General features: G+C 49.7%; 1 protein-coding gene across 1 annotated transcript in view; it reads right to left on the bottom strand.

Annotated features, from left to right (window-relative positions):
• Positions 1 to 18,447, bottom strand: part of lats2 (large tumor suppressor kinase 2) — a 186,788-nt gene that overhangs the window by 38,333 nt on the left and 130,008 nt on the right. The window contains 1 exon segment of the mRNA XM_038818027.1: positions 13,242 to 13,424. Within this exon segment, the coding sequence (XP_038673955.1) occupies positions 13,242 to 13,424 (183 nt within the window).

Genomic DNA, 18,447 nt, shown 5'->3' with positions numbered 1-18,447 from the left:
TCCATACAACTAAACCTTTCCCCCCCAGTATCCAAGATAAAGGTGGGGGGCATGATTGGGAAATTTGCAGATGACCCAAAAATTGGCCGTGTAGAGGATAGTGTAGAAGATAGCTGTTAAGTTACAAAATTATATAGATGGGTTGCTGGAGTGGGCAAGAATGTGCCAGATGAAGTTCAACTCTGTTAAATGTAAGATAATGCATTGAGGAAGGTCAAACAGTAAAAGGCAATACACAATAAATGGGAATATACTGAAGTGACAGATCTTGGCGTGCAAGTGCATAGGTCTCTAAAGGTATCAGTACAGGTAGATAAGGTTGTAAAGAAGGCTTGTGGAATGTTCTCCTTCATTGGCAGAAGTATAGAATACAAAATAAGGGATATAATGATGGAACTGTATAAGACACTGGTGAGGCCACCACTAGATATTGTGTGCAGTTCTGGTCACCACATTACAGGAAGGATGTAATTGCTCTGGGGAGAGTGCAGAGAAGATTTGCTGGAATGTGCTGGACTTGGAGAATTGATTGGAGAGTATGGGGTTGTTTTACTTGTAACAGAGATTGAGGTGTACAAAATTGTAAGTGGCAGAGATAGAGAGAAATAACCTGTTTCCCTAGGCAGAGTTCAAAAAACAGGGGTCACAGATTCAAGTGGTAGAAGGATTAGAGGAGACATGAGGAAAAACCTTTTTACGCAGAGAGTGGCGGGTGTCTGGAATTCGCTGCCTGAGTGGGAGATAGAGGCAGAGACCCTGAACTCTTTAAAAAAGTATTTGGATCTGCACCTGAATAATAATAATCTTTATTGTCACATTGCTTACATTAACACTGCAATGAAGTTACTGAAAAAGCCCCTAGTCGCCACATTCTGGCGCCTGTTCGGGTACACGGAGGGATAATTCAGAATGTTCAATTCACCTAACAGCACGTCTTTTGGGAGGAAACCGGAGCACCCGTAGGAAACCCATGCAGACACAGGGAGAACGTGCAGACTCCACACAGAAAGTGACCCATGCCGGGAATTGAACCTGGGACCCTACAGCTGTGAAGCAACAGTTCTACCGTGCTGCCTAGAAATGCTGTAAGCTGCAGGGCTATGAGCCATGTGCAAGAAGATGGAATTAGAAAGGGCACCTGGGTGTCTTTGGATCGGCATGGACAAGATAGGATGAAATGCCCCCTTATGGCTGTATCATTTCTATGGTTCTAAGTCCTCATCAGAGAGTTGCTCTATGCTGATGGTTCCACACAAGCATTCCTTACTGAGGAACAGCTTCAGTAGAAAATTGACAGACTCTCTCATGCTTGTCAAGAGCTTGGTCTAACTATCAGCACAGGAAAGACAAATGTCATGATCCAGGAATGTGCTTTTCTGCCACCTATCAGTGTTGACAATGTGATGTTAGAGGTTGTTAATAGTTTCACTATCTGGTCAAATAAGTTGCGTGTGGCAACCTGCAAATCCTTCCAAATGTGCTAATGACTTTGATTTGATTTATTGTTGTCACGTGTATTGGTATACAGTGAAAAGTATTGTTTCTTGCATGCTGTACAAACAATGCATACTGTACATAGGGAAGGAAGGAGAGACTGCAGAATATAATGTTACAGTTATAGCAAGGTGTAGAGAAAAGATCAACTTATACGAGGTAGTCCATTCAAAAGTCTGATGGCAGTAGGGAAGAAGCTGTTTTTGAGTCGGTTGGTACGTGACCTCAAACTTTGGTATCTTTTTCCTGACGGAAGAAGGTGGAAGAGAGTATGTCCGGGGTGCTTGGGGTCCTTAATTATGCTGGCTGCCTTTCCAAGGCAGCAGGAATTGTAGACAGAGTCAATGGATGGGAGACTGATTTGCGTGATGGATTGGGCTACATTCATGACCTTTTGTAATTTCCTGCGGTCTTGAACAGAGCAGGATCGATACCAGGCTGTGATACAACCAGAAAGAATGCTTTCTGTGGTGCAATTATAGACATTGGTGAGTGTCGTAGGTGACATGCCAAATTTCATAGAACATAGAACAGTACAGCACAGAACAGGCCCTTCGGCCCTCGATGTTGTGCCGAGCAATGATCCCCCTACTCAAACCCACGTATCCACCCTATACCCGTAACCCAACAACCCCCCCTTAACCTTACTTTTTTTTTAGGACACTACGGGCAATTTAGCATGGCCAATCCACCTAACCCGCACATCTTTGGACCATGGGAGGAAACCGGAGCACCCGGAGGAAACCCACGCACACACGGGGAGGATGTGCAGACTCCGCACAGACAGTGACCCAGCCGGGAACTGAACCTGGGACCCTGGAGCTGTGAAGCATTGACGCTAACCACCATGCTACCGTGCTGCCCCACGGTAGTGGTAGTCTTCTGAGAAAGTAGAGTCGTTGGTGGGCTTTCTTAACTATAATGTCGGCATGGGGGGACCAGGACAGGCTGTTGGTCATCTGGACACCTAAAAGGTTGAAGCTCTCAACCCTTTCTACTTCGTTCCCATTGATGTAGATAGGGGCATGTTCTCCACTATGCATCCTGAAGTCGATGACAATCTTCGTTTTGTTGACATTGAGGGAGAGATTATTGTCATCGCACCAGTTCACCAGATTCTCTATCTCATTCCTGTACTCTGTCTCCTCATTGTTTGAAATCCGACCCATTACTGTGGTGTCATCAGCAAATTTAAAAATCAAGTTGGAGGGGAATTTGGCCAGACAGTCATAGGTGTACAAAGCGTATAGTAGGAGGCTGAGGACACAGCCTTGTGGGGCACCAGTGTTCAGGATGATCGTGGAGGAGGTGTTGTTGCCTATCCTTACTGATTGTGGCCTGTGGGTTAGAAAGTTCAGGATCCAGTCGCAGAGGGAGGAGCCGAGGCCAAGGCCACGGAGTTTGGAGATGAGTTTTGTAGGAATGATGGTGTTGAAGGCTGAGCTGTAGTTGATAAATAGGAGTCTGACATAGGTGTCTTTGTTATCTAGGTGTTCCAGAGTAGAGTGCAGGGCCATGGAGATGGTGTCTGCTGTGGACCTGTTGCAGCGGTAGGCGAACTGTAGTGGATCAAGGCAATCCGGGAGGCTGGAGTTGATTTGTGCCATGACTAACCTTTCAAAGCACTTCATGATGATGGATGTCAGAGCCACTGGACAACAGTCATTAAGGCACGCTGCTTGGCTTTTTTTTGAGGAGGTCATGGGTGGAGCCAACCAGGAGGCGGGCCAGAGGAAGCACGACACATGGCTGGGGGGCTGGCCAAGGAAAGGGGATGGCTGATCGGCAAAGGGGAGGGGCGAGGTTCCCCCCAACAAGGCTGATCACCTGGAATGTTAGAGGGTTAAACGGGCAAGTAAAGAGGGCGCGTGTGTTTGCGCATCTGCGGGTTCTGAAGGCGGACATAGTTTTGTTGCAGGAGATGCACCTGAAAGTGGCAAACCAGGTTAGGTTAAGGAAGGGCTGGGTCAGTCAGGTCTTTCATTCGGGGCTTGATTCTAAGATGAGGGGGGTTGCGATTTGAAGGTTTTGAGGCGGAGGGCACAGTCGTGGATGGGGGTGGCAGGTTCGTTATGGTGAGGGGTAAGCTCAAAGGGGTGAGAGTAGTCCTGGTCAGTGTGTATGCCCCTAATTGGGACGATGTGGATTTTATTAGGAGGATGCTAGGGAAAATCCCCGACTTGGACTCGCGCAAGCTGATCATGGGCGGGGACTTTAATACAGTCCTGGACCCGAGCCTGGACCGGTCATGCTCAAGAACGGGCAGGTTGCCAGCGATGGCAAAGGAACTGAGAGGGTTCATGGAGCAAATGGGGGGAGCAGATATGTGGAGATTTAGCCGGCCGACGGTGAGGGACTTCTCGTCCACAAGGTGTATTCCCGAATTGACTACTTTGTGGTGAGTAGGGACCTGCTGGCCGGAATGGTGGGGGCAGAATTGCCATAGCGGACCATGCTCCGCACTGGGTAGACCTGCAGTTTTGTAAGGACAGCTTTCAGCGCCCACCATGGAGGCTGGAAGTTGGACTACTTTCAGACGAGGCGGTGTGTGAGAGGCTGAGGAAATGCATGCGGAATTACCTGCAGGTGAACGATACTGGAGAAGTCTCGGCAGCGCTGCTCTGGGAGGCACTGAAGGCACTGGTGAGAGGGGAGCTGATTTCAATCCGGGCATACAGGGACAGGACAAATAGGGCAGAGACGGACCGACTGATTAAGGAAATTCTCTGGACGGCCAGGAGTTACGCGGAATCCCTGAGGCCAGAATTACTCAGGAAACGACAGAGGCTGCTGGCCGAATTTGGGGTGCTGACTACAGGCAAGGCTGTGGAGCAGCTTAGTAAGGTAAAAGGCACGATTTATGAGCATGGGAAGAAGGCCAGTAGAATGCTTGCGCAGCAACTGAGGAAGAGGGAAGTGGCTAGGGAAATAGGGAGGGTAGTGGATGGGGAAGGCAATCTAGTGGGTGATACAGCAGGGCTGAACAAGGTTTTTAGGGACTTTTATAGGAAGCTGTACACTTCGGAACCACCCGGGGGAACGGGGGAGATGAGGCGATTCCTGGACGGACTGACTTTCCCAAGAGTGGGGAGGGGTTGGTGGACGGACTGAGGGCCCTGGTCAGGATCGAAGAGGTATTGGGGGCCTGAAGGTCATGCAGTCGGGTAAAGCCCCGGGGGAGTTTTACAAAAAATTTGCCGGGATGGTGGGGCCGGTGCTGGTCAGGGTCTTTAACGAGGCAAGAGACAGAGGGAGTTTACCCCCGACGATGTCGCAGGCCACCATCTCACTTATTCTGAAACGGGATAAGGACCCGGAGGCCTGTGGATCATACAGGCCGATCTCCTTGATCAACGTAGACGCCAAGTTACTGGCCAAGATTTTGGCGAGCAGAATTGAGGACTGTGCACCGAATGTAATTGTGGAGGACCAAACCGGGTTTGTACAGGGGAGGCAGCTGGTGGCCAACATAAGGCTGCTCAACGTGATTATGATGTCCCCGGAGATTAGGAAGGTAGAGATTGTGGTAGCCATGGATGCTGAAAAGGCTTTTGACCAGGTCAAGTGGGATTATCTGTGGGAGGCACTTGGACGGTTTGGTTTCGGGGCGGATTCATCGACTGGGTTAGGCTGTTGTATCAGGCCCCGGAGGCGAGTGTAAGGACGAACAGGATGACAACGGACTACTTTGGACTGCACCGTGGGACAAGACAGGGCTGCCTCTCTCCCCACTGCTGTTTGCGCTGGCCATAGAGCCGCTGACAATTGCACTGAGAGCTTCTAGGGGATGGAAAGGGCTGGTCCCGGGGGGGGGGGGGAAGAAAGTGGAACATAGTGTCTTGTTATCTGCGGATGATCTGATGTTATATGTATTGGACCCAATGGTGGGGATGGACGGTATTATGGCAATCCTGAGGGAATTTGGCCGGTTCTCCGGATACAAACTGAACATGGCTAAGTGCGAGTTGTTTGTAATTCAGGCGAGGGGGAAGGAGAGTAGGCTGAAGTGGTTGCCGTTCAGGCTAGTGGGGGAGAATTTCCGATATTTGGGGATTCGGGTGGCACAGGACTGGGGCAGGTTGCATAAGCTCAACCTATCCCGACTGGTAAAACGAGTGAGGGAGGAGCTCCGGAGGTGGGATGCGCTCCCGCTGTCATTGGCGGGGAGGGTGCAGACTGTTAAGATGACGATTCTCCAGCGGTTCTTGTTTGTTTTTCAGTGTCTCCCCATCTTTATCTGGGGCTGGTTTAGCACACTGGGCTAAATCGCTGGCTTTTAAAGCAGACCAAGGCAGGCCAGCAGCACGGTTAAATTCCCGTACCAGCTTCCAAGAACAGGCGCCGGAATGTGGCGACTAGGGGCTTTTCACAGTAACTTCATTGAAGCTTACTCGTGACAATAAGCGATTTTCATTTCTTTATCCCGCGGTCCTTCTTTTAAGAGGCTGAATAAAATTATTCTGGGATTTGTATGGGCAGGGAAGTCCCCGCGGGTGAAGAGGGTGATGCTTGAAAGGAGCAGAGGAGAAGGGGGGCTGGTGTTTCCGAACTTCAGCAACTATTACTGGGCGGCCAACATAGCGATGATAAGGAAATGGATGGTGGGTGCGGGGTCGGTTTGGGAGTAGATGGAGGCTGCTTCGTGCAGGGGCACTAGCTTAGCAGCCCTGGTCACGGCGCCTCTGCCGCTTCCGACGGCACGGTACTCCACCAGCCGATAGTGGTGGTGGCTCTTCGGATCTTGGGCCAGTGGGGGAGGCATGTAGGGGGGGTAAGAGCATTGGTGTGGACCCCAATCTGCGGCAATCACCGATTTGCCCCGGGGAACATGGACCGGGGGTATCGACTGCGGAGGAGGGCGGGGATTGTGAGGATGGGGGATCTGTTCCTGGAAGGGAGCTTTCCGAGCATGAGGGCGCTGGAAGAGAAGTTTGGGCTGGCGAGAGGGAACGACTTTCGATACTTGCAGGTGAGGGATTTTGTACGCAGACTGGTGCCGTCCTTCCCACGTCTCCCGCCGAAGGGGAGGCAGGACAGGGTAGTTTCTAGGGGAGAGGTGGGAGAGGGTAGAGTTTCAGAAGGAGCTGGGGGGGGGGGGGGGGGGGGGAGCAGCTGGAGGACGGTATTTGGGCAGAAGCCCTGAGCAGAGTAAACATGACCGCAACATGCGCCAGGCTCAGCCTGATCCGGTTTAAGGTCGTGCACCGGGCCCACATGATGGTGGCCCGGATGAGCAGATTCTTCGGGCTGGAAGACAAGTCTGCTAGATGCGCCAGAGGGTCAGCTAACCATGTACACATGTTCTGGTCGTGCCCTAAACTCAGGGGGTATTGGCAGGGATTTGTAGATGTCATGCCCCGGGTATTGAAAACTGGGGTGGTAATGAGCCCAGAGATGACAATCTTTGGGGTTTCAGAGGACCCGGGAGTCCAGGAAGAGAGAGAGGCTGACGTTCTGGCCTTTGCTTCCCTGGTAGCCCGGCGACGAATACTGTTAGCATGGAGGGACTCAAAGCCCCCGAGGGCTGAGGCATGGCTATCGGACATGGCGAGCTTTCTTGATCTAGAGAAAGTCAAGTTCGCCTTGAGAAGTTCGTGACTAGGGTCTGCCCAAAGGTGGCAGCCATTTATTAACTTCTTCGCAGGGGGGGGTGCAAAGGTAGAGTAGAGTAGGGGGATATTGAAGCAGGTCCGTGCGTGAACAGAGCCGTGGTTTGCACTACGTTTAATTTGTAATTTGTGCCTTGACTTTTTTTTTGGACTGTACAATGTCACTTTTTCTATATGCCTAAAATACCTCAATAAAATTGTTTGTTAAAAAAAAATACCCCCGCCAGCTGATCCAGGCAAGACCTGAGTGCCCGTCTGGGTACCCCATCCGGGCCAGTGGCTTTCCGTGGGTTGACCTTCAAGAAGGCTGCTCTGACGTCTGCAATGGTCATCTCACATACAAGTTCATCCGAGGCTTCTGGGGTGGAGAACTTGCTCTCGCTGACCTCTTGCTCAAAGCATGCATAGATACGTTGAGCTCATCAGGGAGGGGTGCATTGAAGCCGGTGATTTTACATGCCTTCATCTTGTAGCCTGTTATGTCTTGCAGACCTTGCCATAGTCGGCGGGGGTCCATGTGGCTAGCCGGGACTCGAGCTTCGCCCGGTACTGTTTTTTGGCATCTTTGATGGATCTCCTTAGATCATATCTGGCTTTCTTGTATAGGTCAGGGTCACATGACTTGAATGCCTCAGACCTAGAATTCAACAAGCAGTGGATATCCCTGTTCAACCAGGGTTCCGGTTGGGAAACACGCGGATTTGTTTCTTTGGCATACAGTCTTCTACACACTCACTAATGAAGTTAGTTACTGTCATGGCGTACTCGTTCAGGCTGGTCGCAGAGACTTGCAATAATAGTGAGAGAGACTACTGGTCAGTCATGCCTAATTTGGAATGGGTCATCTCAAAGCAATGAGCCCCTAGCAAAAGACCAGCAACCTGTTCGGGAATTACTAGCTATGGAAACACACAGAAGTCTGCCTTAATGCTTTACCACGTGCAGGAAGAGAATTAGAATTGGAAATCAAATCTTGAGAGAAACCGAGCAAGAAATGCAAAAATAGATTGTAAGAGTCATTTAAAAGGGTAAAGAAACATAGAAGTTGGGATAGGATAAATTTTAATGGGAAATAAGGAAATTGTCGAGATAGTAAACAAGATATTGTGGTTGTCTTCACATTAGAAAAAACAAAATACCTACCAGAAATAGTGGTCAACCACAAGTCTCATATGAGTGAGAAACCTAAAGTAATTATAAAAAAATACGGGAGAATTTACTGGGATTAAAAGCTAACGGGTAGAATTCACCGGCGGCCAATGCCAAAAATCGGGAAACGCAATTGGGTGGAGAATAGGTTCTGCGCCGAAATTGGGCGGGCGTCTATTTGGCGTCAAATCGCAATTCTCCGTTGCCTCGACAGTGACGGCAAAGCATTCCGGAATGCAAGTACAATAAACAACGTTTGCATATTATTAACGGGCCTGACCCGGTATTCTCCGCCTCCGATAGGCCGAATTTTCAACAGTAGTGACCATTTGTGCTTTTAAAAATTGTGAAACCGGCGTCGTAGCTGTTGGAGGTAGGACACAGAGAATCGCAGCTGTGGGCTGCCAGGCTGCACACTGGCTGGCCTGGAGGGTGGGGGGGAGGAAAGAGACGGACCAAGTGGCCGGGGTCCCCCCCCCCACAAGATTGGGGTGGTGTCAAGCCACGGGCCACCTTTACTGCGGCCTGCAAGGCAGCCATCGTGCTGCATACCCCACTAACTCACATTGGCTCCTAGTTCTGTAGTGACACCAACCATATGGGTGTCCCCCCCCCCACCATCCAACAAGCCGCCACCCACCGGCGGGACATCAGACAGCCCACTCAAGCTAACGTCCACTGTAGTGCCTGCGGGGTGCCGAGTGGGAGCCACGGAGTGTACCGCTGGCAAGGGCACCGCCAGGCGGCTGTACCCCTGGCATCAGGGATGGGCACCAGGGCCAGAGGCCCTGAGGGTGCTGGGCACGGATGGGGCCAGGGGTGCGGACGTGTGAGGCATGCAGGGGCAGAGCCTGCAGTGCCAAGCGGGGCCACCGTGTAGCCCGTAGGACCTGTTTGGGCACAGGGGTACTAACCATGCTAACATGTCGGCCTTTCACCCCTTGCAGACAATGGATATTGGAATTCAACCAGCAAAGGTGGCTTTCCTCCTAGGCGCCGCAGCCCTGGGGATGCCCTGTGGCTATAAAAGCTGGCGCTGCTCAAGGAGGAGGAAGCTGGACCAGTAGAGCCTGCCTCAGGGAAACAGGAGGCAGCCGCCCAGGATGGAGAGCTAGCTGCCTAACAGGAGGAGGAAGTGCGAAGGAGGCACTGCATGAGGCCTCATATGTACTGACAGCGCCCGTCATTCAAGGACCTGCTAGACCAGGCATAGCGTCGAAGACTCTGGCTGAACAGGGAGAAAATGAGACATATCTGCCAGATCATGGCGCACCTGCTACCGCACGGGAATGGGGGAGGATACTCGCTCCCGGTAGTTGTCAAGGTGATGGTCGCTCTGAACTATTACGCGACAAGATCCTTTCAGACGCCAAGTGGGGACCTGTCCGTGATCTCACAGACCTCAGTACACAGGTGCCTTCATGGAGGTCCTATATGCCAAGTCAGCACAATACATCCATTTCAATGGGGACTGAGCCCACCATGTTGCCCGGGGTTCACTACCATCGCCAACATGACCCGGGTACAGGGGCTGATCGACGGGATGCATGTTCCCCTACAAAGCCCCCGCACTCCCTCTCTGGCCAGTACAGCCCAGCCCACCACTCACACCCATCTGACCGAGTACTGAGGCAAATTGTAACAGTGTCAGCAGATGTTTAATGCGCACAACTATTTACAGATACGTGCTCTAGCCCCTATAACCTATAGCCATTCTGGTACATCCCCTGCGGGAGTCACCGGCACTGGGCCCATCACCTCCTCCTCCCTCAGGATGCCTGATGGCCCACTCCAAGGGATGGGGGTGCGAGCAGAGCTATCCCCTGTGGCTCCCCGCTGTCCTGGACGCTCACTCTGGTTTCGGACCAGGGTTTGCATGCTGGCGGACATGGAGCACAGGGAGTGGACCATCGCTGTCTGAAACTGCGCCACATCACCCACTGACTGTGCCACCACCACTGGTTCTGTGTCACATCAGCCAGTGACTGCGCCATCTCCCACTGGGACTGGACACCCCCCTCTGTTTCTGCGCCACATCGGCCAGCACCTGGGCAAAGTCGCCGATGTTCCCAGCCATGGCCTGCTCTGCCAGGGCCACGCTCAGAAGCGCCGCTGCAATTTCCAGGTGGCTCTCGCACATGCCTGTGAGGCAGCAAAGCTGACCTGGGCGTCGGCCAGCACCTGCACGGAATGCCCAAGGCCTTGAACATGTTGATTAATAGCTGCAACACTCACCCCCAATGCCTCCACTGTGGATGCCACCCGTGCAGTGAAGGCTTGGGTGGCAAGCATAGTTGGCACAACCTACTACTCCCACACGCGGTTGGATTCCTCCACCTGCACTTGCAGGTGCTGGATGCCCACCCACAACCCCTCATCTAGTCCCTAGCTCTGCAATTGCATCTCCACAATCGATGGGTCTGTCTGTTCCTGAAGCCCGAAACCCGTCTGGACGGCAGCTAGTTCCTGGGGTCGGCCTGCCTTCCAACCGTCCACCCCCTCGGGAGTTCCTACCTCCATCTGCTGTACGGGATCCGCTGTGCGGTGGGCACAAGATAGTATCCCAGGAGCCTCTTCACTAAAGTGCCCAACCGAGGTGTATGTTTCTGGGGTGGTGGAGGGTGTTGGAGACAGCTGTGACAGGAAGTCAGGGTCATCCTCGAACCCGAGCTACGGGGGGTCTTGGGTCTCCGTCCACGGTGAGGGGTCACAGGTCCGGTGGTCCCCCTCCAGTTCTGTCCCGCTCCCGGAAGTTTTGGGCAGCCTTCTCCTGGGGTGCGGGCGCGGGAAAAGAGAAGACGATAGTGTTAGTTAGTCCAATGCATGCAGCCCAGAGAGTGGGTAGCTGGTGGCCTCAGTGGCCAGGTCACCCAGCCATGGTGGCCGGTATCGCTGCCAACCTGTGGTTGGGGATTCAGCCACCTATGGGTGGTTGGGGGCCGCAGAGGGGTCAGTCTACGGGTGTGTGGCCAGATTAGTGCCAGTGGCACAATGCTGTCTATTCACCCTGGCCGCCCTGAGGAGGTCATGCAGTCTTTTACGCACCGCTGGTTGGTCCATATAATGTTGCTCACGACGCTCATGGCTTCTGCCACCTGCATCCAGGCATGTCGAATAGCGCTGGGTGGCAGCCTCCTTCCCGCGAAGGGGTACAGGGTCACCAGCATCGCCTCCACCGCATCCAGGAGGGTCTCCAGCTCGGCGTCCATAAATCATGGAGCTGCTTTCTTCGCTGCCATCTTGTTGGCTGAGCTGGTGTGTGTTGAGAGTGCAGTGTGTATATGCGGCTGCAGCTTGTCAGCCTCCTAAATATCAATCGCGAATCTGGCATTGTTTCTCATTGGAATCGATTATGTTCCACGTGGCTCCGGTGCTAACCCCCTTAACAGTCGCTGACTCGGTTCAAGTGCGGCACCAGTTTTGCTGTCGTGGAACTCTGCGAATCCTGTGCAGTCTTCACCACTTAGTCTCAGGTGTGGAGAATCCAGCCCATCCTCTGGATCTGATTACTTACATTCTAGAGTTTTAAGTGGTTGCTGCAAGGATAGAGAACACATTGGGCTGGATTCTCTGATTTTGAGACTAAGTGCTGACGTCAGCGTGGGAATGGCAAAAACGGCGTCGCCCCCAATTTCGGTGCCAACGTGGATTATCTGGCCGATCGCTGAACGCCATTTCGGCATTGGAGACCGGAGATTCCCGCCCATTGGCTCAAATCTTCCAAAATTTCCTAGAATCTTGCATGGTTACAGAGGATTATAAGGAAGCAAATATAACACCACTATGTAAAAAAGGAGAGAAAACAGAAAACTCCATTCCAGTTAGCCTAAAATCAGTCATCGGGAAAATGCTAGAATTCACATTTAAGGAAGTGATAACAGGGCAATATTACAAGGGGCTTGGATTCAAGTATAGGAAACGTACTCAAATTGCAGGGCTTAGTCAGAGCACACCTGGAGTACTGCGCAAAGCTTTGTAGCCATGCCTAGTGCTGAATTCTACTGCTGACCCAATTAAAATCAGAAGAGCCAGAGGAGCAGGTCTTGGTAGTTTGAAGAAATATACATAGTCTGCTCCTTGTCAAAGTTTTGATACACTAGCCAATGTTTGCTGAGATGGAAGCGAGTGTCTTTTTCCTCAGTCCTTCTCCCTTATACCAATGATCTTAGAGGGGCAGCTGGTGGCTTTGCCTCACCACTGCATCTGAGTGGCTGGGACCCGGGAATTTTGAGGCTGTCAGGATCTTGGCCATTCTTTTTTAAAATTCATTTTCAGGATGTGGGCTTCGCTGGCAAGGCCATAATTTGTTTCCCATTCCTAATTGCCCTTGAGAAGTTGGTGGTGAGCTTCCTTCTAGAACCGCTGTAGTCCATGTGATGTAGGTACACTCACTGTGCTATTAGGGAGGGAGTTCCAGGATTTTAACCCAGTGGCAGTGACTGAACGACGATATATTTTCCAGTTAGGATGATGAGTGACTTGGAGGGGAACTTCCAGGTGGTGGTGTTCCCATGTATCTGCTGCCCTTGTCATTCTTTATGGTGGTGGTTGTGGATTTGGAAGGTGCTGCCTAAGGAGCTTTTGCGTGTTCCTAGTAGATGATACACACTGCTCCTCCTGTGCGTCGGTGATGGAGGGAGTGAATGTTTGTGAAATGAAATGAAAATGAAAATCGCTTATTGTCACGAGTAGGCTTCAATGAAGTTACTGTGAAAAGCCCCTTGTCGCCACATTCCGGCGCCTGTTCGGGGAGGCTGGTACGGAATTGAACCGTGCTGCTGGCCTGCCTTGGTCTGCTTTCAAAGCCAGCGGTTTAGCCCAGTGTGCTAAACCAGCCCCTGAAGGGGTGCCAATCAAGCGGGCTGCTTTGTCCTAGTGGATCCTCACTAGAGTTCGGCAGAATGGCTGAAGAATTTTGACTCCAATACTTTTATGTAATTTATTTATTTCAAAAATATACTGAAATCATACAAACTCTGTGACACTAACCTTTTCGTAATAGAACCTCAGGGGCTATATAGTTTGGAGTTCCAACCAACGAGTGGGCTAGGCATCTTTGGTGTTGTCGCGCAGCCCTCTGTTCAAGGGTTTTTAACCTGTCGCCACATTTACAGTCAGATAAGTCTCCCCAGAGATCACTTGGTTCCATGCTGTCCTGCCTGTCATGGTTCCCTTTTTGTAAATTGGGAAATAAAACAGATTAAACTAAAAACTCCTTCCACAACAAAATGTTTTGCTTAGACTTACTATTTTTTGTTAACCTGAGTCTAGATGTTTAACTCCTGCGATCAAGCTATGAGAATTGAGGTATCTTGGCAGATGTGAATAATCGATCTAAATTGCATTAATCAAAACAATTATTTACACTGATATTTTTGAGTTGGGAAAATCAACAGTTTCAAAATGACAGCTGTGTTTTAAGTCTCATAAATTACATTACATGCCTTATTCTATCTTCTATTTAAATGACTAGCACATGATATAAATCTTTTGATAATAAAATACAAAATGAACAGCCTCAATACAAGATATATACAAAAGTAATGCATTAGAGAGGAATTGTATAAAAGATTCGGGGTTTTAAAAATACAATGAACCCAATATTATAACCATGTTATTTAGCACTGTTACTGTATACATTCATATCAGAAAGACATGGCTGACAATACAATGATGTCCACTTCCCAGAAAGTTGGTTGTAGTGGCTTAAGTTGCTCAATATATCTTAATGATGTCAGTAGCTATGTCCCACTCCGCAGTGCAGCAAGAGAACCTGGGCAATGCAAAGACAAACAATCACTGTTTGGAAGAAATGCTGCATGAAATGCTATAGGTGCAATTCAGCAGAAAAAAGTTAAATTTTGCTTTTGAGTGCGCTTGGCGGGGTGTTTCTCGGCAGCTCCAACGCCAAGAATCGCCCTGCTATTCAATGGCACTTAGCCATTTTTGAGGCCTTGGGGAGTTTATCCCTGCTGAGCCTACACTCTAGTCGATTTCCTGCTGACGGGTTGATCTTGCCAGCAGGAACGGCTCCTCATAGATCAGGGTGCCATTTTGAACGGCAGCAACACCATTTTCAACTCCCTGCCCCGTTTTATTGACCCCCCATCCCCACCCCGGGCCCCACCCTTTACTGTGCCTATCTGGCATGTGGGCACGCTGGCACTGCCAGCCTGGCACTGTGTCACTTGGGCACTGCCAGGGTGCCAGACTGGCAATGTCAAGGTTTCCAGGTACCACCCTGCCTTGTACCCAACCACCTGGGGGTCTCTAATGGCCTGCAAGAATTATGGATAATCTATCATCAGATTTGTGGTAGAGCCAAAGGGCATTCACTTACTCAATGTAATATTTAAATTATATATGTAATTCTCAGATGAAAAAAGGTTGGAGTGAGCTGGTCAATAAGGGAGTTCCTTGATAGGGACAGAAATGCTGGAGAAAGGGTCGTAAACTTCATTAGCAATATAAAATATTCATGTATTACAGAATCAAGGAATATGTTCGAAAGGCGGCACGGTAGCACAGTGGTTAGCACTGGTGCCGTGACGCTGAGGACCTGGGTTCGATCTTGGCCCCTGGTCGATGTCTGTGGGGAGTTGCACATTCTCCCCGTGTATGCATGGTTTTCACTCTCACAACCCAAAGATGTGCAGGTTAGGTGTATTGGCCGCACTAAATTACCCCTAATTGGGTACTCTAAATTTATGTTTAAAAAAGGATTACGTTCAAGCTTTGCACCTTTTTTGAACGACCAGGGTGCTTGGGGAGCCTATAGTTCTTCATTGCTTTTTCAATGGCAATGCCTCAGCCAAACAGTGTTGGCTTGCCAACCAATCAGCAGCCTTTTTTCCTGATGTATAAATTGTCGTGATCATTTGAAATTTGGCATTCTTGCTTTTGTCCTCATGAGTGCAAAACAAAAAAGCTTCAGAAATATGTCTCGCTTTTCGGTAATACTGAGAGTTGTGTTGAAGGTAAAATAGCAGGGCCACCGTAAAGAGGCTGGGAACATCGCTGGACTTCCCCTTCCAACCATGAGGAACTGGAATACAACCACTGACCAGCAGGGGCTACAATAGGCCGCAGAGACCAGGGGAACAGTAGGTCCCGCAAGGATCTACCCACCCGTGGCCATCCCCCACATGACAAGGCTTATGATGTGGAAGAAGATGCTAGCATCTACCAGCAGTTACACAGCGTGACTGCACCAAGATTGGCACTCATACAGATCTCACCGCAATTTAATGGTCACCCAATTTGCATGGAGTCTGACACTGTGGCGGCAGTGCCTGTAGGCAGCCATCGTACGTTCGACCGTATTCTGTCTTGTCTTCAATCACTGACCATTGCTGGACACCAACACAAGGCCGGCCACTTACACGGGGGAACCACTGGCAATAGCGGACATTTCAATTGATACAGTCGATTATGGTCAAAAATCTGCAAATCTTCCTCTGGTGGTGGTCCATGGAAGCAGTCCAAGCTTACTGAGGCGTGACTGGTTATGTAATCTGCAGTTAGATTGGCAGCAGGTGTGCCGCAAGTACCCACATGGCCCTAAAGGGGTTGACACGATTTCCATCAGTATTCCAGATGATTTGGGCACCAAAGGGGCTGTGGCCCGAATGGAAGTGGACCCGATGGCTCAAAGAACAAAGAAAAATACAGCACAGGAACAGGCCCTTCGGCCCTCTAAGCCTGTACCGGTCATGATGCCAACCTTGGCGAAAACCCTCAACACTTCCTTGTGCCGTATCCCTCGATACCCTCCTATCCATGTATCTGTCAAGATGCCTTTTTAATGGCGTTAATGTATCTGCTTCCACAACCTCCCCTGGCAACACATTCCAGATACTCACCACCCACTGTGTAAAAAAAACCTGCCTCGCACATCTCCTCGAAACTTTGCCCCACCGACATTAAACCTATGCCCCCTGACCCCTCCAACCTGGGAAAGAGTGCCTGCCCATCCACTCTTTCCATGTCCTTCATAATCTTGTTGACCTCCCTCAACCTCCGTCTTTCTAATAAAAACAGTCTGAATCTATTCAGCCGCTCCGCATAGCTAGCACCCTCCAGACCAGACAACATCCTGGTAAACCTCCTCTGCGTCTTCTCCAAAGCCTCCATATCCTTCTGGTAGTGTGGCGACCAGAATTGTGCACAATAATCCAGTTGCGGCCTTGCCAACTGCAGCATGACTTGCCAGTTTTTATACTTGATGCACCGTGCAATGAAGGCAAGCATTCCGTATGCTTTCTTGACCACCTTGTCCACTGAGTTGCCACTTTCAAAGATCTGTGGACCTGCACGCCTAGATCGCTGACTTTCTATATTCCTGAAAATATTCCTATTTTTGCCATTTACAGTATATTTCCACTCTATGTTAGACCTACCAAAATGCATTACCTCACAATTGTCTGGATTAAACTCCATGTGCCATTTCTCTGCCCAATTCTCCAACCTATCTATCTCCTGCTGTATCCTCTGACAATCCTCAACACTATCTGCCACTCCACAAACCTTGGTGTCATCCGCGAACTTACTAACCAGACTGGCTACATTTTCCAACAAATCGTTTATGTGTTCTACAAATAACAGAGTCCTCTGCACAGATCCCTGTGGAACACCATTAATCACAACCTCCCATTCAGAAAAGCACCCTTCTTCTGCTACCGTTTGCTTTCTGTGATCGAGCCAGTTCTGTATCCATCTTACCACCTCACCTGTGATCCCTTGTGACTTCATCTTTTGTACCAGTCTGCTTTGAGGCACCTTGTCAAAGGCTTTATTGAAGTCCATGTAAACAACATCCACTGCCCACCCCTCATTAATCATCTTTGTCACCTCCTCAAAAAACCCAGTCAAGTTAGTGAGGCACAACCGCCCCTTCACAAAACCATGTTGTCTATCTCTAATGAATTAATTTGTTTCCAAATGGGTATAAATCCTGTCCCTTCGAATTCTCTCCAATAATTTACCTCCAAGCGACGTGAAGCTCACTGGCCTATAGTTTCTTGAATTATTTCCGCTACCTTTCTTAAACAGCAGTATCACATTAGCTATTCTCCAGTCCACTGGGATCTCACCTGTAGCCAATAAGGATACAAAGATGTCGGTTAAGGCCCAAAGCAATTTCCTCCCTTGCTTCCCTCATTATTCTGGGGTAAATCCCATCCAGCCCAGGAGACTTATCCACGTTAATATCTTTTAAAAGACCCAGTACCTCCTCCTTTTTGGTGTCAACATGATCCAGACTGTCCACACACCCACGCAAGAATCATCTTCCACAATTCCTTTTCTTTGGTAAACCATGATGTAAAAAGTACTCATTTAGTACCTCGCCCATTTCCTCTGGCTCAACACATAGATCCCCCGTCCCCCGTCCACATGTCCACTGTCCTTAAGTGGTCCAATCCTTTCCCTGGCCACCCTCTTGCTTTTTACATATGAATAAAATGCTTTGGGATTCACCTGAATCCGACTTGCGAAGGACTTTTCATGACTCCTCCTAGCCCTCCTAATTTCCCACTTAAGTACCTTCCTACTTTCTTTATACTCGAGGGTTTCGACTGTCCCCACTCTTCTAGACCGTACAAAAGCCTCCTTTTTCTTTTTGACGAGGTTCACAATATCCCCTGTTATCCAAGGCTCCCTAAACTTCCCAGACTTATCCTTTGTTCTCTCAGAAACGTGACTTTGCTGAATCCTAATCAACTTCGCTTGAAAGACTTCCACATGTCCAATATTGATTTACCCTCCAACAGCCGCACCAATCCAAATTCTTCAATTCCTGTCTAATGTTATCATAATTTGCCTTTCCCCAGTTTGCACCTTAACACAAGGCTTACCCTCATGCCTATCCAAAAATACCCTAAAACGTATGGAATTGTGGTCACTACTCCCAAAATGTTCAACTGTGCTACTTCCATGCCCGACCTGCATGCCTTACGACCAAGGTAGATGCTGAATTGGACCAGATGGAGAGTTTGAGCATCATATAGAACATAGAACGATACAGCGCAGTACAGGCCCTTCGGCCCTCAATGTTGCACCGACATGGAAAAAACTAAAGGCCATCTAACCTACGCTGTTCCCTTATCATCCATATGCTTATCCAATAAACTTTTAAATGCCCTCAATGTTGGCGAGTTCACTACTGTTGCAGGTAGGGCATTCCACGGCCTCACCA

The sequence above is a fragment of the Scyliorhinus canicula genome, chromosome 14 (assembly GCF_902713615.1).
Source record: "Scyliorhinus canicula chromosome 14, sScyCan1.1, whole genome shotgun sequence".
Classification (NCBI taxonomy): Eukaryota; Metazoa; Chordata; class Chondrichthyes; order Carcharhiniformes; family Scyliorhinidae; genus Scyliorhinus; species Scyliorhinus canicula.
The sequence above is the reverse complement of the archived record's forward strand: the minus strand, read 5'-3'. Positions and strand labels throughout refer to the sequence as shown.